Source organism: Phoxinus phoxinus, assembly GCF_949152265.1.
Source record: "Phoxinus phoxinus genome assembly, chromosome: 8".
Taxonomy (NCBI): domain Eukaryota; kingdom Metazoa; phylum Chordata; class Actinopteri; order Cypriniformes; family Leuciscidae; genus Phoxinus; species Phoxinus phoxinus.
This window is the reverse complement of record NC_136883.1, coordinates 31,219,194-31,236,773: the sequence shown is the minus strand read 5'-3', so window position 1 is coordinate 31,236,773 and position 17,580 is coordinate 31,219,194. Positions and strand designations below refer to the sequence as shown.

Sequence of the window (17,580 nt, the reverse complement as noted above, 5' to 3'; positions counted from 1 at the left end):
AAAACATTAAAAAGTTACCATAGTAAAAAAAAAGAAAAGAAAAAAGAGTACGATATAAATAAATAAATAAAACAGACCAAAAAATTCTCACCTGTGAAAATATGTCCAATTTCTTCGTGAATTTAAATCTCGCCGGTTTCACACAGCCAGAAGCTACAGCAGTGCATTGTTGTGGCATCTTTGATTCTTACTGTGAGTGACGACACTCTGACAGTTCCAAGATGGCGGGCGTCCCGAGTAGTAATCATAGCGAGTAATCATCAGGTAAACATAGACAGTATATAAGAGCGAGTAATGCATATCGGTACCATGATGATCGGTACCCAAAATGCACAGTGAATTCTCACAGAATTCACCAGAAGATTCCTAAAAAAAATCATTAAGCTGCCATTTTGTTAATGTTTCAAATTATTGTTAAACAGTAGAAACTGTCCAAAACGTCCCCTGCCAGATAACTCCTAGTATAGTAAGGTTTAGCATTAGGTGTGGGGGTTCCCGTTCCTAACTTCAACGAGGGGGTTAATCATTTGGCAGGGAGTCGAAATTCGGCACAACACCTGTGCACTCAGTGTCCGAATTCACACTCCTTTTCATTCACTCCTTCAACAGGCCTATATGTTGTAGCTGTAGGGAATAGTGAAGGAGGGTATAGGGAGCGATTAGCCTGGGAAAACCCAGACCACTTCCGGCAAATTTAGATTTGCTCTGCAAGTGGGTCTGGCAAAGAGCCCATTGAAACCCATTTCCAATCCGCCGAAATCGCGGCACCAATCAGAAACGTTTTACACGATGACGACAGAGCAGAGACGGTGACGCAGATTTTGCACATTACAGAGATGGATGCCGCCGTGGAACATCACAACATCACTCGTTCGAATCAGCTATCGCGTCTGTTTCAAGCGATTTAAAATGGTCATTTTCGTTAACACAAACAGAGAATTGCTGAGAGTCTCGAGATGTTTCTCCGTCGCTCTGCATACGTCATGTCATTCATCGCTCTGATTTGTTTTAGATCTATCCGACGTCCGTTGGTGACGCCCCTGTGGAAATGAATTGTCTATGGAGCTTTGCCAGACCCTTACTCAGTTACAACTGAGAGGGTCTGGGTTTTCCCAGGCTAGGGAGCGATTTCAAACACAGCTAATGTTTGTGTAACATTAGATACACAACATTATTAGCTGTAACGAATTCAAGCCAAAGGCTAATCAGAATTCGCTCGTCCCTCTTCTTCTTCGTCATTTTTTGGTTCAAACATATCGCTTATTTAATCACAACATTTACATTTGGTATTGGGTAACGTTTACTACAGTTGACAGTAGGATCAGTAGGACAGAGGATCAGTCAGTCTCTGAACTGGTGGTGTGATTGAATGGAGGCGGAGACCGATTTGCATATTCATGATGGATCCTAACTGAAGCATAGGTGTAGTAGTTACATTCAAGCTATTTCAAGGAACAAAGAAATTATTTTCAAGGAAAAAACTCTATATATGTAATTTTGATTATCAGAGACGAGTTTTAAGGGATAAATTGATTGCATAATTTTTCCACATTTATAATTATCATCCGTAAATCAAGATTTGGAACATGATCAGAAAAAACTGGCATCACCTAATTTCATTCCAGTTTAATTCATCTTTTGTGGGATTAGGGGCAGGGATGAGGAAAGAAAAGAACATGACAATAAAATACATTTTCAACTCTTTATTCACAGTAATATGCGAAGCATGAATAAGTACATTCTGTTGAATGGTTTCACATCTTACATCTTTTGTAAGCAGAAGTGTAAATAATTTTTATATTCCTCATTTTTAATATATAATTAGAGAGAACCAGCATCACAGGCTTGATATTGATGTTAACAGATGGATAAGTTAGTAAAGCTGTTCTAAACACCTGATTTTAAAATACAAAGGATTCATATTCCTCTTAGAATTACTAATTTATTATTTTTATTTTTTTACATTCAACACTTTACTTCCACTTTTTCTTTCATGGTTAATGATGTTCCAAAAATCGGTATTTAGAGACCAGTTATATAGGAACATGTAAATAAATATTAACTTTATTTTATATGGTTTAAGATATGTGGAAACAAATCAACTGATCGCCAGTATAGTACAGTAAAAAATGGTCAAGAGGTCCACTGACATTATTTCAGTCAGGACAGAGAACACTTTCTTATTAAGAAAAATACATCTTCCATTGCAGAAAAATAATAGAAAAGTTACATTTGCAAGTACTAAAACTTTTTCACAAAACTGCTTGAGAAAGTGCCTTGAACATGACCGCTAGTAAAAAGCCAGACTGCCTTAATAATGTATAACTATACTCGCATTTTAAACATATAAAAAACACAATTTAGGGTTATACATAGTAAAATGAAAAACATTAAGTGCATTATGTAAATATTGTTTAGTTGTAAAGCTATTTTATAGCATAAAATAATTTTACAAGAATAAACTTTCATAAACTTTCACTTGTTTTCAATGCAAAACTATAATTGGACCAAATGTTATAAAACTTTTTTTTTTCTAGGAATAGATTGGATAGATTACGTTTTATATTCATATCTAAGTTATCAATTTAATTTCAAATCGGATACAAGCGGGAGTATTCTCATATTGGACACTTTTTCTTATAAAATACACAAGCACCTCTAATAAGAGGTGAATGAGATCACTGTGATCAAAACCATAAAGTTTTACACCATTAAGACAGATATTTCATTTATACCATCTCCTCCTAAGGAGAAGCACAGATGGTACGGTCCCACAGGTATTTCACTTCACATCATGCGGATCTACTAGAAATAGAAATGAAATGATCTGCTAGAAGTTCAAGTAGAAAAGAGGTAAATCATACAGTAATAAGGATGCAAAAATGGTCACATAATATGGAAACCGAGAACTTGGAAACACAATACTGAATCATCAGAACAACAGTGTCAACATAGTTTGGTCTGTTGTACCATTTTCCGGTAAAAGGTTCAGTTTTTGAACCTTACTCTTTCACAGCACACATTCTACCACCGGTTGTATAGATAACATTACAGCAAATGACTAGGTGATAAGAAATACCGCAAGGTTTAAGTTAGTATGAAGAACTTTCCACCACACCATTCTTTGACTTATGAATCAAATGGCAGCTGCATATATTTTCCACTCTGACCTACAATCTTGTTTTTTTTTTCCTGGCACGTGACCTTGTTATTGTCTACTGTTTTTCTCTCGAACGGTCTAGAAGCTCAATCTGATGTGTTAAATGTCAGAAGCTTAAAGTTGTAAACACTGAGAAGCAGCATATGGAATACTCAATGCACAGAGCCTTTTTGTTTTGTTTTTTTAAATATGTATGTTGCACTGATTTTGGTCTATGCAGCACGGCTGAATCACTCAGAGCAACCTCTTTCAAACACATTTGAAAATGTGCTCCGCTCTTTTCCTGACACCATATGAGCGGTTGTTCCCTCTTCCTTCGGTCCGTTGGGAAATCATGCATTTTTCCTTTAAACCCTGAGCTTCCTTTTCAGCTCAAAGTATGCATCAAACCTGGTCATGGCGTATTCCTGTATAAGAAAATAAGACAAATGTTTAGTCTGCTACTATTAAACTATTAGCAGTTTTAAACATTTAAAGGATATATATTAGTAATAACAAATCAGTTCTACAAGGTATGGGTGCATTATTTGGACTATCATGGACCTCAGTGTCCTTTTGTTTATAAAAAGTAACTTGAACTTGACCCCATTTGTTCAATAAAGTTGTTTTAAAAAATGACAAATTATACAACGTTGTATATAATACACCCAATAGGTTTAGTCGTGTTAGCCTGACCTCACAAACATTTGTGTACTGTCCTAAGGTTGTCAGGCAGCACAAATATCGCAATTACTGTATCTTTTCATATCTCATCTCCAGTGATAAAACTCCTGGCTTACCTAAGAGCTACACCGTGTATAATGGTATATACTCTCTGGCTCATGATTAGCAATAACTCAACACATGACATGCACACACAAAGACTTGACAGCTTTCCTACAATAACTCACCATGTACCCAAACTCAATAGTTGATATTTTGGCCTGGATCATGGACCACAATCCCCAGAAGAAGTGGGAGGCCAGAGCAAACCTAAATGAGAGAGAGCATTGAGTTCACGGAGCACAGATTGAAAGAACATTTGGTGAATCACTGCTGGACTTGGTCCAAAACTCTTTTTACAATATTCATAGTAGTACAGTAAGAGGCCTCTGAGGGATAGCCTCGTTACTTTTTTTCTTTTTTGATTCAATGGGCCTCATTTCAAAATCAACAAGCACGAGAATGTTGCATAATCATCTATAAAATCACAATTTGATGGCATAATGTGTGTAAAATTGCCTAAGTAAGACATATCTGAGGTTAGTATTTCACCTGTTAACCTCCACTAGCATATCTTCTATGAGTTTCAGCTGGTCCTCTTCACTCAAGTTTTCAAATCCACCATTAGATTCCAACAGATAACTCCGGAAGAAAAGCATCTGAGAAAAACCAAATTAAATGTAGGCATTTTCATGATTCATAGATTCATATATTTAAGAACAGGAAGATAAACTACCTATGAGACCTGCTTTTTACAAACCTGCTGTGCATTGGTCGGGTAATTTTTGGTGTTGGCGGTGAAAAATGGAAACTTGTCGTAGGTGTAGTCATAAGTCCACTCACAGAAGAAATTTCCCATGTCAAATCCTCTGTGGGAGAAAGAGAGGAGATCATTACCCCATCATCAACATTTGTTACTGTGATAATGCATAATGCACAAGTCTTGATCATTAAGAGATCATTGGTAACTGTGGAGGAGGTTTTGTTTGGTAGTTTCTCAAATTCATGAGAATATCATGATATTATGAAACTTTTCTGATCGGCTTTAATAAATAGTGAATAAATCAGTTTTGAAGGGCATCAAGCAAATTGTAAGGCTGATCCCACAACAATATTACATTTATTATAAATGCCAAACACTGGTATGATGATCCACCAACCTCCTCAAAAAGAGTGTTAAATATATTAAATTGATAAGTCAACACTTTAAATTTGAAAGCCCTAAAAATCCAATGTGTAAAATCTTCTCTTTAATTTTCCACAAAACCTTTAGCACTTACTTGTGGCCCCCTAGTGGTCCCCAGACCTTAGTTTTAAAACTCCTGGTCTAAAATATTATGCAACTGAAGTGCAACATTTAACGTTAATGTTTTCCTATTGCTGTTTGGCAAGATGATAATAAATATCTAGATTAGTCATGATACTCTAGATGGTGCAGACTGATAGATCCTTCACATGCAATCTACAAGCAATACAGTCATGCACTACATGGCACAAGCTGATTGGCCCCTGCTGATTTTGCAGCCAGTGAGATTGCTTGCTCAACATTGAAATAGTCTGGATCAGTGTTCGCTGTAAGCTGGTCATGCAGCGATGCGTCTAATCAAAGTTCCTCTGAAACCCTCCACCTCCCCCAGCTCCACCTGCATAGATTTGCTACGGGATTTATGTATGTCTATTCATGCTCACAGCAGCATCTGTGTCTATTTGCAGTAGTAAGTCCACACTTGCTCTGCCGCTGCAGCAAGCGTAGAAGATATAGTTTACCAAAATACATTAACATTGTCAAAGCCATTAACATGCGAAAACCATTCTGAAAGTTGTCATGATTGAAATCGTATTATGATCCAGGTAACTATTACTCTACCAGATTTGAGCAAAGCCACACAAAAAAAGAGAAAGAGAGAAAAACATGACTCTTAATTTGACTACACAAACTGAAGGAGATTAATTTGTAAGAAAGACTGTGCAGCTCTTTGTGAAGAGGCTCACAGCTGCTGTGGAAACTAAACAAAGCACACATTTCTGTGGCTGTGAAGCCAGGCTTAATTTCCTACTGCTTTGCTGAACAAACACTGTCAATGGGCCTAACCATGAGTCACTTATGTTGTAGGGGACCACATCGGATGGCAATGGGAAAACAAACAAAACATGTCTTGACCCATGCCATCCACCACTGGAACAGTGATCTTGCCAATATAGGACCCTTTTCGAATACAACTAGATTACTAAAAGAACGTGTTGCAGTTTAGAGCAGTTTAGAGGATTGCCTCAGTGAGGCCCGTGTTTGAGCACGTGCAAGAATGCAAGTACCCTAGCAACTGTGTTTTGCCAGAGCCTTCAACGTCTGGAGGTCCCTTCTCAGAAATGGGGCACCCTAAGCGTTCCGAGCTTATCAGAAACAACTGAGTGGTCTTGAATAACAAAGAAAAACAGCCAGTTCTTTAAATCAGCTCCAAAGATGTCGGAGCTCAGGTAAAAGATCAAAACTTAATTCCAATCAAACATATGGTTGTTACAAAAACAAATTGGAATTTAGCTGCATGTGCTACTTCTGGTGAAGCACGTGAGGAATCATGTGTGGGATGAATGCAACTACGAACATTACAGACCTGTAGTTGTAGCTGCTGTATTCAAAGTCGATCAGCATGAGCCTCTGTCTGTCTGCTTTCTCACGGCCACTCAGGAGCAAGATGTTTCCTGTTTAAAACATGCCAGTACTCTTGAAACTACTTTGTCAAACATTGAAAAGTAACTAAAGTAAATTTTTAGAAACAATAGTGAAAAAAATCACAGTAAACCTGTCTAACCTTCTTGCAAGTCATTGTGGCAGAAAACAATAGGAGAGGGAGTAGATTCTAGTAGACACCTGTGTTTACAAACAGCCGATTAAGTAAGCATACAATAGTCAATAATGTAAGCATACAAATACGTCAATAATAATAACGTCGCAGCTGTACTGAATAATCTAGATAATGACGATCTTACTTGAGACTGTCCATCTCTTGAGGCAAGTTGAAGCTCAAAAGGCGGGAGAAATTCCGCAGATGGTGTTCCCTGGTGAAGGTGAGCTGGAGCACTTGATCCATGTACCTGTGCAGATAATGCAAGTACAAAAAGATTGCAGTGGTGACCATCAACAAAAATTGAGCTGAATAATAGTCTTCTGTAGAGCTGCTTTAATTGATACATTTTACAAAATGAACACCGTTATTTTCCAGTTTATTAATGTGAAGCTGCTTTGAAACAATCTGTATTGTATGAAGCGCTATATACATAAATGTAACTGTATATGATTAGGTGATAAATGCTGTTTAAGTCCCAGTGGATATACTAAAGATTATGGGGTTTTCCAGAAAACATGAAACAGAAAGCAAAAGGTTTTTGTTTCACCTTTTTCTTAGTTTCATTCATTCTTTTACAATTTACTTCCAGCGAACTTGGTTAACATACGGTAAATCATATTTGTATATTTTATAAATACATTTGTGAGATTCAGACTGAATTTTGCTAGAATAAAGCTAAATCCGGTCAACATCCTGACAGTAAGGAGGATGTAGTTCCTTACCCGCCATGAACATTGGTAAGAATTTAAAACATACTGGACGGATTTCAAAGTGTTTAATATCACGCACTTTTCCATTGTGCCAAACAGCCACTTTGGCTCCTTGTTGAAGGGCATTCTCATTCCATGAAACCTGGCGATCTTTTCAGCAATCTCAGCACATATACCAGGGACACTCAGCTCATCTGTGGACAGTTTTCGACTCTGCAGACAAACATATTGCAATGTCAGTTTGCGTTTTGCTGACTAAAACAGAACCAAATACAAACTAAAAAGGTAAAACACAAGAAGTCTCACACAAGCTCCTGTGTATTTAAAAGCCTGGAACATCTTTCAGAGCAATGGAAAATGTGACACAGGCGCATTTGCCAAGAATGTCATGTGGTTTATCTTACAATTCAATTTGCAAGAAAAGGATTCATGACTATAAGTGTCAAATCAAGTTGTGACCTGTGTTTCACATCCAGATTGTCTGATCACTTATCATAACAGCAAACTTTAAGACTCACTGGGACAAACTGTTCCAGTCTTCCCTGTGGAAAGATGCCATAGAGCTTGGGCCCAAGCTCCCTCTCGGCCAGGATAGCAAACATCACACTCTCCAGTACCATGGCATCAGCTCCCTGCAAACACAAAAACATACGGATACAGTTCGGACACTAGCTGAATCAACCTCCAAGATGACAAATAAACACCCTGAAAGATTAGTTCAGCTTAATTTAAAGTACGTCATTCAAAACTGTAATGCTATTAAGGACAAGGAATTCTGCACCGAAATCCATTTTGTCTACACGCCAGTCATTTTGTAACTGCTGTGATTGTCAGAAGCAAATTCAATGGCAGTGCTGGGGCAAAGTGAGTTAAATGAGAGAAAAAAACAAGAGAGGCAATTGTGCTGAGCGAGGCAGAACTTGCCAAACATCCCAGTCATTAATTGTGGCTGCTTAACTAGCAATGACATTAAGCTTGTTTTTTTGGACAAGGCTTTGCCAAGTGTTAATACACAGAACCGAAAGAGCTGCCTTCCTATGTGGGGAAAGTACTTACGTAAGGTATTTCGATTTTTAAACGTTCTATACTTCTGCTTTTATTCTTTCCTTCCTATTAAAGATCATCTAAAATTAGATTGTGAAGAGATTATACATTTACTAGTTATAAGTAATTGAGTGCTGTACTTTGAACTACAGGTGAAACTCGAAAAAATAGGATATTGTGCAAAAGTTCATTTATTTCAGTAAATTAACTTAAAATGTGAAACTAATATATTATATAGACTCATTACATGCAAAGTGAGATATTCCAAGCCTTTATTTGTTATAATTTTGATGATTATGGCTTACAGCTCATGAAAACCCCAAATTCAAAATTAGAATATTAAGCTGTAAAGCCATAATCATCAAAATTATAACAAATAAAGGCTTGAAATATCTCACTTTGCATGTAATGAGTCTATATAATATATTAGTTTCACCTTTTAAGTTGAATTACTGAAACTTTTGCACGATATTCTAATTTTTCGAGTTTCACCTGTAATTCCATAGGAAGTCCCCTAAACATCTGGTAGGGCAAAGATTTTAAATTGTACACATGAATGATTTAAATGTTTGGGAATTTCTTGAGTATTCACTGTAACCACAGATGTATTTGTCTTATGACAATGTAATGCAAAAGCTTTGACCTCAGACAGTCACACCCATATGATAAAAGTAAAAGCAAATAGAAAGTAAAAAAGAAAAGAAAATCCAAAACAAATTCAATATAAGCAAAGTGAATCAGAACTGGGCTGTCAATCTCCAAAACGACAAACAAGCCACACAATCGGTGAGGAAAAGACTAAAATTTAAGCTGTTATTCAGTGAAAGTCTTTCCCTACAGTGAGCAGTTAGCCACAGTGAGAACTGGATCAGTGCTATTCATGAACTGGATCAGTTGATTCATTGAAAAGATCAATACAGATTTGATATTTTTGTGTTCCCTGTACGTCAGAAAGCGAGTAACTTCAGAAAACTGGATCAGCGCTGACTGAACGATTCAGTTCGATTTGGTGAACTGGTTCGACCGGTTCACAAAAAAAAAGAACCGGTTCAAAAGAACGATTCGTTCACGAACCGGACATCACTACCGTTGTCACGGAGCAATATAGATTGGAGATGTGTGTTCGGTTGCTTAAACGCTCAAGTTTATTCACACCTCTAACGTTACTTACTATTGAATCCAACGTATCAGCGCTCGGATTCATTTCCATCGTTTCCCGCCTTAGCTTCCTGTTTCAGTGGAAATGACGTCAATGCATCATACAAAGCTGCCGGTTTCAAGCATAGGTTTCAAGGAAGGCACTTTAAGATCACAGAAGGGCCTTTAAGATCACAGTCAATACTGTGGTAAACCATCGTAAATAACGTTATTACTAATTTCGAGCACGTCAATGTCATCTTTACAAGTGGGAAACTCGGAATTCTAAATGATGTGCGAGTTGTGAAGTTGGAAAAGCAATATCCATTTGAAACAAGCTGGAAACACTGATCTATAATATATTAGACAATATAATATCTGTATGTTAATCTATATAGAGTGGAAAGCGAATGGTGTTATTCATTCAAATTTCATGGTTTGCTTCACATTTAGTTTGGATACCATGAATAAATAAGTTTTATTCAATTAATATTTTTCATCATTTAAAATTCAGATGTAGTAATCTGGGTTTTTTTGTTAACAGTATACTTCCTTGTCCCATTTCCAACTTGAATGTGTGATGTTACAACAAATGCCTACTTGGAGGAACGAGTTTCACAGGTGCATTTGAAGGCAGCATTAAGCACAGATGGCAATGGTTTTTCTGTATTTAGTATCCTAGAAAACACGTTGCTAAATCTTCTGCTATAATCAAAACAACTTAACATTTCAATGTGAATAATAATGAAAACACTACAGGTTCTTGCTTAGAAAATACCCCAGACAAAAATATCTTCAAACTCAATTAAGATAATCATCACGCCATAGTTGCTTAACCGCATGCAGGGACAGCACACATGGAAACTCAATTTAATCTACTAAGTCAAATAATGCATTAGTCTCAAGTCTTTTATCTAGTACAATTTAATGAGGTCAGGTAAAAACACTGCGCAACAAACCTGCTGAGGGAATATCAACTGATCTGCAGTTTAAAAAAAACAAAAAAACATCCGGTTCTCTCAGAAATTAAACAGGATACTATTGGAGGACAATTCTAACGGGAAAAACCTGGAAGGAAACTAAACTTCCTCAAAGGATACTTTGGAAACACCAGCTCTGGCTTGGAAGCATGAATGATTGGGAGAATCAAAGAGTTTACTAAATCTAATCATATTTCACATACAACGCAACTATGCAACAATAACTCATGCTCTATGTCCACATTTGTTCTAGTTTTGGTCTGCTGCCAAGTCAGTCAAAGTTAACAGATATTTACATGAAAATGCCACCTACAGAAACGGGTTTAGCACAGGTTTCCAAGAAACTACAAGGTGATGTGATTCATGGCCGTTCCTTGATCATAATCATTTGTTAACAAACAAGTATGCATTACTTCAATGAGCTCATTGTTTCCGCCTTAAATTATTACATTGTTTAAATTAGTTTTTAGCTAACTGTGATTTGTATATGTACATTTCTGAAATACATAATGTAACCTCTGATAACAGATCACTCTAAATTGTCATGTGGACTCATGCATTTTCTGTAAAGCTGCTTTGAAACTATGTGTATTGTGAAAAGCGCTATACAAATATTTATCAAACACACCTGATCAATCTAATGAAGTGCTGTTTCCGAAATCGCCCTCTTTACCCTTAAATGGGGCACTATTTGAAGGGACAGGCATTTGTAATCCAAAACAATAGTGGACGTTATCGAGCGCACTCATATGTATAACTGATGCACACTCAACGGTTAGAGAATACCCATAATGCACTGTGAGTCTCGTGCCAAATGAATTCCCGTGTCTCGCCAGAACATGGCGCCCGCAGCTGAATCATCCATCCATCGATTTTCCAAACCGGTCCAATGTGGGTACAGCGTAATACAGGTATAAATTCATTTTTGTTAAATTAAGGTTTATATATGCAAGTTTCCATGACAGAGTTCAAGTTAAATCTTTTTATTACTACTCAAGCTGCCAATTTGCGAAGTTTAAAATTATTATTAAACAGCAAGCACAAACTATGCAAAAGCGGCAGCCCTTCCGACACTCTCAAGTGTCCAAATTCACTCACTCGTTTTCATTCACAACTTCAGGTTGTGAATAAAACGCTTGAAAATGCTAGTGCGTTTTTATTTGAACCGAAATCAGTTTTTTAAAAATATATCACGATTAATGCAGAGGTTGCCAAAATGGGGTATATCAATGCGTGCCTAGCTTTCCAACCTTCATATACTGCCAGCAAAGCTAGGATTTTTCAGGTTTCGAACGTAGTCTCTCTCTCCCTAGCCTTTTATCTGACTAAGAAATGGCCATGTGACTGCCGAGCAGCTGCTTGGGTTTTTCCAGTGCCTGTTAATACACAAGGCATAATCACTGGATTACTGAAGCAGATCAGTTCACACCAGCACAAGGACAGTATCTACATGCAGGTGTTATGAATGGTCAGTGAGGGGAAGTCCATCTCTGCATTAACAATAACACCAGGAAAAAGTAGACAAAACTACACATGCATAATAGATAGAAACAAAGTTAGCAGAGGCCAGACAAGACAGCCAGCTGATACTGAAGCAGTGAGGTTAATGCTGGGATAAGCTTCTAATAGGATCCATTGCAACTCAGACAAATTTTAATTGAGTCAGAGGATGCGTTTTTCAGCCTTGTAGGTTATCAGTTCTGGGTCTTCTCTCTTCATTAGCTATGAATATGAACCTATTCTCCCTCATTAACCATTCCAGTAAAATTGTATGGCCATCTCTTGCCATTCTCAAGATGGGAAAGAAGTCAATGGTGCCCATCAAATGTTTGGTTCCCCACCCATAAACTTGTTATAAACCATGTTAAGCTGCAGAAAGAAATTCATACAAGTTGTAATTCATACAACTTGAGGGTGAGTAAATGATGACAGAATTTTCATTTTTGGGTGAACTATCCTTTTAAGAGGGGTCCCAAGTGACCAATTTTTCCCCGAAGAGTGAAGACAGTCCACTAAAATACGACAATGCAACTATAAGAAACTCATGGAAGAATTTGACCTAAAAGTTTGAAATTACAAGAGACAGGTCCAAACAAAACATATCTGATGATGACCCAAATAGCTTGTCCCTTGGCCTTTGAAGATGATGGGATGGGAGGTAAACATATCAGCAGTTTCACTAAAATGCTTTTATGAATTTGGGCTCTTAATGGTCATATAATCTCAATAAGAACATGCCAGATGAGATGTAATAAAGACAATGTGTGTCTCCATTAGGCACCCAAGTCAATAAGTCACATTCTGCTCACATAAAAACAGTAGAAAAAGACCTTTGCCAATGTTACTTACTTGAAAGTGATTTTCTGTGTTTGATTGTCTGCAATCCCCTTTATTACAGGACATCTAGCAATAAGAGAAAAAGCAAAAGACTATCCATAAGCACAAAGTGTTTTTATGTGACATCTTCATAGAGTAGCAACATTAAATGACAGAGCTGTTTTCCTAAAGCAACAGTCACCCACTATAAACTATTAGATCCATGTCTTTGGCAGCACAGTAAGAAAGTGCATTAAACAAATGCATTAACTTTGTGATAAAAAAGAACAGAGCGTTAGAAAGGGTTGATAGCTAGAAATGAATGGCCTGTTGATCAAAAGGCTTGACTAGTATATATGCTGACCCAATCCTTTTCATGACAACCACAGGTGAAATATAAGAAATAAATCAAATTCAAACTCTGTTATAACTGCAATGATGCCATGTTCCATTGAGACCAAGCACAAATATTTAGTACACAATGTTATTCTCCATTAGAATAAAAAAAAAAAAGTCTCAATCTGGAGGGTTTGGTGTCCATAGTAATGACCACTATGTAAATCTCACAAGAGCAACATGAATGCTAGTGACAGCAATAAAGTGCGTCTAGTTAAATAAAGATCAACACAGGTTATTATCGGTGCACAGTTTGAAAATTAACTCGTATAAAAGGCCTTAATGAACTGAACTCATGACAAATGAGAGATTTATTTATGAATCACTATGTAGCAAAGTCCACACACTCTGGAATTTGTAATAAGGGTCCAACTAATGCTTCGTCAGAGGTTTCCACTTATAAACACCTGACTTCAAAGGATTGGACTGTGGACCTACGGACACCTCATCAGGTATGACATCATTAGCTTCGTGACTGCTGTTACTCGAAATTATTTACTGAAAAACATCCAGAGATTCAAAGCAACTCATCACTAATAAAAAAATAAAGCCTAATGGGAACATTCTGTCACTTCCGAAAAATGCTTCTATTCAAGTTCATTCATATAATTTATATTTAAGAATATATTGATCTATGTGTTATATAATATAGCTAATACATTTCATTATATCTTAAATATTACTTTGAATACACAACTATTTCTAAAGATTAAAAAATTAGAAAACATAAGCAGAAATTGACTTAACTATTTCATAAAATACACCCTTTACAAGTTATGTTGTTATTATTATAATGGTATTGGACCGACATGAACTATTAAAATGTTTAAATGCCACCGTAATTCATTAAAATACACTGCTGCAACTCCTTTGCTAATGTAACCAGCACCTATATACTTTTCAAAGGAGTAATAAAGAGTTGAAAATAAGCAGATAGAGGCAGAAAAATACTTCAGACAGAGCAATGCACGCCGTAGATCTCAAAGATTTTAAAGATTGAGATGCGCATAAACTTGAAGACAATGCTGTGGCTTCAGGGATCGCATACTGTACCGTGTTTGGTATGTTGGGATCACCTGGAAACAAGAGTGCTCAAGGCACGCTCCTTTGGCAAGCCTACGGCAAAGAAGACACGCAAGTACAGCCATGGAGGTACATCACCCAATAAAAACTGCCTCTTTAAATTTAGAGGGTACACACACAAATACAAAATCTGTTTAGGGGGGGCCGATTCTTAATTGAGATTTCTGATCCAGGGGGGGGGTTGCCATCTGCCTAATGAATATTAGGTCTTTAAATCTCACAACAATCACTACTTCTATAAAATAACAAGCACAAAATATTTCTTGTTCATTTTAACACACAAATGAATACACTGCTTAATTGTTTTACCTGTTTAAATTGAATTACCTGAATTAAATTGACTGACTGCCATCCATGCCATTCCAGATAAACAATACTTAGTTTCAGACTAAACAGCAACGTTTATGTATCCTTCCCACCTTACTACAGTAAAACAACACAAAAATTGACCTATACAATATACATTCATAGAAGATTTAACAGTGAACATATAGGCTATTGTGTAAAATGTGGGTTTGAAATATTTAAGGCACAGGCACGGCTTTTGCTAAGCACTCAAGTGGATATTATTATTTTAAATGCTAATGCTATACATATATATATATATATATATATATATATATATATATATATATATATATATATATATATATATATATATATAGGCTATATACATATATATAAAACACCATACTACTTGGCATCTTATTAGATGATTATGTAATATGGTACTGAATTCAAATTTTAATATTTCACCAAGTAAAAAACTATTAAAACACCTGCAGAATTTGTCCATATAGGCGAAGGAGCACGTTTCGTGGTTCATCTCCCAGGCTTGGTTGCTTCTCTGGCAAAGCGCAGAGGAACAGTTTGTTGCTGAGACCTCCCCTAGAAGCAAAAATGTACATGTTGGAAGAGAAAAATAACTGCATTCTCACAATCAATCAGGATAAATAAGTATTTACAATTACAACTAGACAATACCACAAAGAGTAATGCCAAACCTTTGAGACAATTTCTGTATTTTCATTTACACTGTATTAGTTGTGTAACACTTGGTCTTGAGTCATTATCTCACATTTCCAGTGAACATGTCTCACATGTCTTCTCTGGAACTCTTCAGTTATTTAAAAGAAAAAATATATATAATATATTTAAATAATGTATTTACGACTTTTTTCTCACAATTATAACTAAAAGTCAGAATTGCGAGATATAAACTCCAAAGTACCAAAGTTTCCACTATGAATTTGTTGAGGCTTGTTTTCACCATGAAATAAAACATTAAAAAGGCAATTGTGACTTTTAATCTCATGATTCTGACTTTTTCTCAGAATTGGAGTTTATAACTCGCAATTGAGAGTTTATATTATATCTCACAAAGTCAGAATAGCAAGACATAATCGCACAATTGCTAGAAATAAAGTCACAATTGCCAGTTCTGATTTTTTTTTCTTGCAATTGAAAGTTTATATATATATCACAATTGTGACTTTATTTCTAGCAATTGTGAGATTATGTCTCGCTATTCTGACTTTGTGAGATATAATATAAACTCTCAATTGCGAGTTATAAACTCCAATTCTGAGAAAAAGTCAGAATCATGAGATTAAAAGTCACAATTGCCTTTTTAATGTTTTATTTCATGGCGGAAACAAGCCTCAACGAATTCATAGGGGAAACTTTGGTACTGCGCACAAACAAATCTTATTGAAAGGCAAGCTCGTTTTTTGAGATATCAAGCTCAAATTTGGAGCTTGTTTAGGTTTATGGCTTTAATTTATTTATTTTGCAGTTTTGAAAAATTGAAAATAGTAGTTTTGTGCATTTTGTGAAATTTGATTTTCAGGTCTATGCAAGAAAAATTGTTTTTTTTAAATGTATTATGAATATAATAACGAATAATATCATATAATTAATAATTTTGTACCATAAAAAAAAAAAAAAAAAAAAAAAAAAAAAAAAAAACATCGAACAAAAATATTGTAACGTTACATCCATTTAATTGGCGGGGGGAAAAACGTTAATTTTGATCTGTTTCACATCTAACGTTAGTCGCGCAAAGCAGAATAACGTTAACGTTACCTGATGATGGAGATTTGGAAATCACCCTCTTCTATGGATTTCCAGGCTCCGTGAAGGAATTCTTTACACCACAGATACGCCTTCAGCTTCGTCTGGTGGTCGGGCTCATCCGGTCGAATAATGTCTTTGCATTCGTCCCCACTCTCTGGCTGGACTTCGAGGACATTCTCATTTACCAATAAAACCAGAGACATAGAAGGCGAAGAAGACACGCCATTGATGAATTTAGTCTTCATATTTGCTGTCTGTTGGTTACTGGTATCAACGTAAATAATCAAAACCTGCAGGCAATAAATGAAATCGATGACTGTCTGAGGAGTTTTATAGCTATCAGATGTTTTAAACGCAGATTTGATGGGACCAACTGACACTGTATAACTGTACCCACGATGCTGAAGAACACACTGCGTCAGACGCGTTGATTCGTGCGCAGTATGTTGAAGTCGAGGGGGTTGACCTCACGTCACCCGACCACACCCATTCTGTCCTCTGATTGGACAAGAGAGTCACGTCCCCTTCATTCCAATCTCGAGCTACGACAATAGTAAACAATGCCTGAGAAATGCAGATTACTATCACAGCTTTCATGTGTTGTATGCATTAAAAGTGGATAATTCTGTAAAATAGGCGCATTTCCAGATTAATATTGGAATTTTTGGCATATTTAAAACATTTAATTTGAAAACCAATGTTTATTTTTACCGGAATTACATTTAGCCATATCAAACTAAAATTATACATTTTGAAACAGATTGGAATATAATTATGGCTTCAAAAAAATAACAAGTTTGTCAATTTCACAGATTAGTTTGACGTTACGTGTGAATTAAAAATAAATGTAATGCTGATAAACATAATATTAAATTATTTTCTTGTTTAAGTTATAAGGATGAGATATTCACTTATCATTGGATATTTTACTTGAAATGTTGTCATTAGACAAAGGGTTTATGTTTTATGTAATAACAGCCACAACCTCAAGAACTTCAGAACTTTTAAATCATATACTTTCTGCTAGGTAAAAAAAATAACAATACTAATAATATGCCCATACTAGCTTTTATTTCCATATAGCCTAATAAAAATCCTCTTGATTAAAGAAAGAAACAAACACAAATCAA

General features: G+C 36.1%; 1 protein-coding gene across 2 annotated transcripts; it reads right to left on the bottom strand.

Annotated features, from left to right (window-relative positions):
- Window positions 1-1,688: 1,688 nt before the first annotated feature.
- On the bottom strand, window positions 1,689-16,889 carry chka (choline kinase alpha). 2 transcript variants are annotated; one of them, XM_079620579.1, is made up of 12 exons: window positions 16,460-16,889; window positions 15,154-15,262; window positions 12,929-12,982; window positions 7,937-8,050; window positions 7,498-7,631; window positions 6,851-6,955; window positions 6,673-6,731; window positions 6,475-6,562; window positions 4,623-4,731; window positions 4,415-4,521; window positions 4,051-4,132; window positions 1,689-3,567 (listed from the first exon to the last, which is right to left on the bottom strand). In XM_079620579.1, exons 1-12 carry the CDS (start codon window positions 16,693-16,695, stop codon window positions 3,508-3,510), a joined length of 1,257 nt encoding a protein of 418 aa, XP_079476705.1. In that variant the 5' UTR covers window positions 16,696-16,889; the 3' UTR covers window positions 1,689-3,507. The 2 variants fall into 2 exon arrangements, with proteins under 2 accessions (XP_079476705.1, XP_079476706.1); XM_079620580.1 differs by lacking the exon at window positions 12,929-12,982 and having other exon boundaries at window positions 16,460-16,884.
- Window positions 16,890-17,580: the final 691 nt, after the last annotated feature.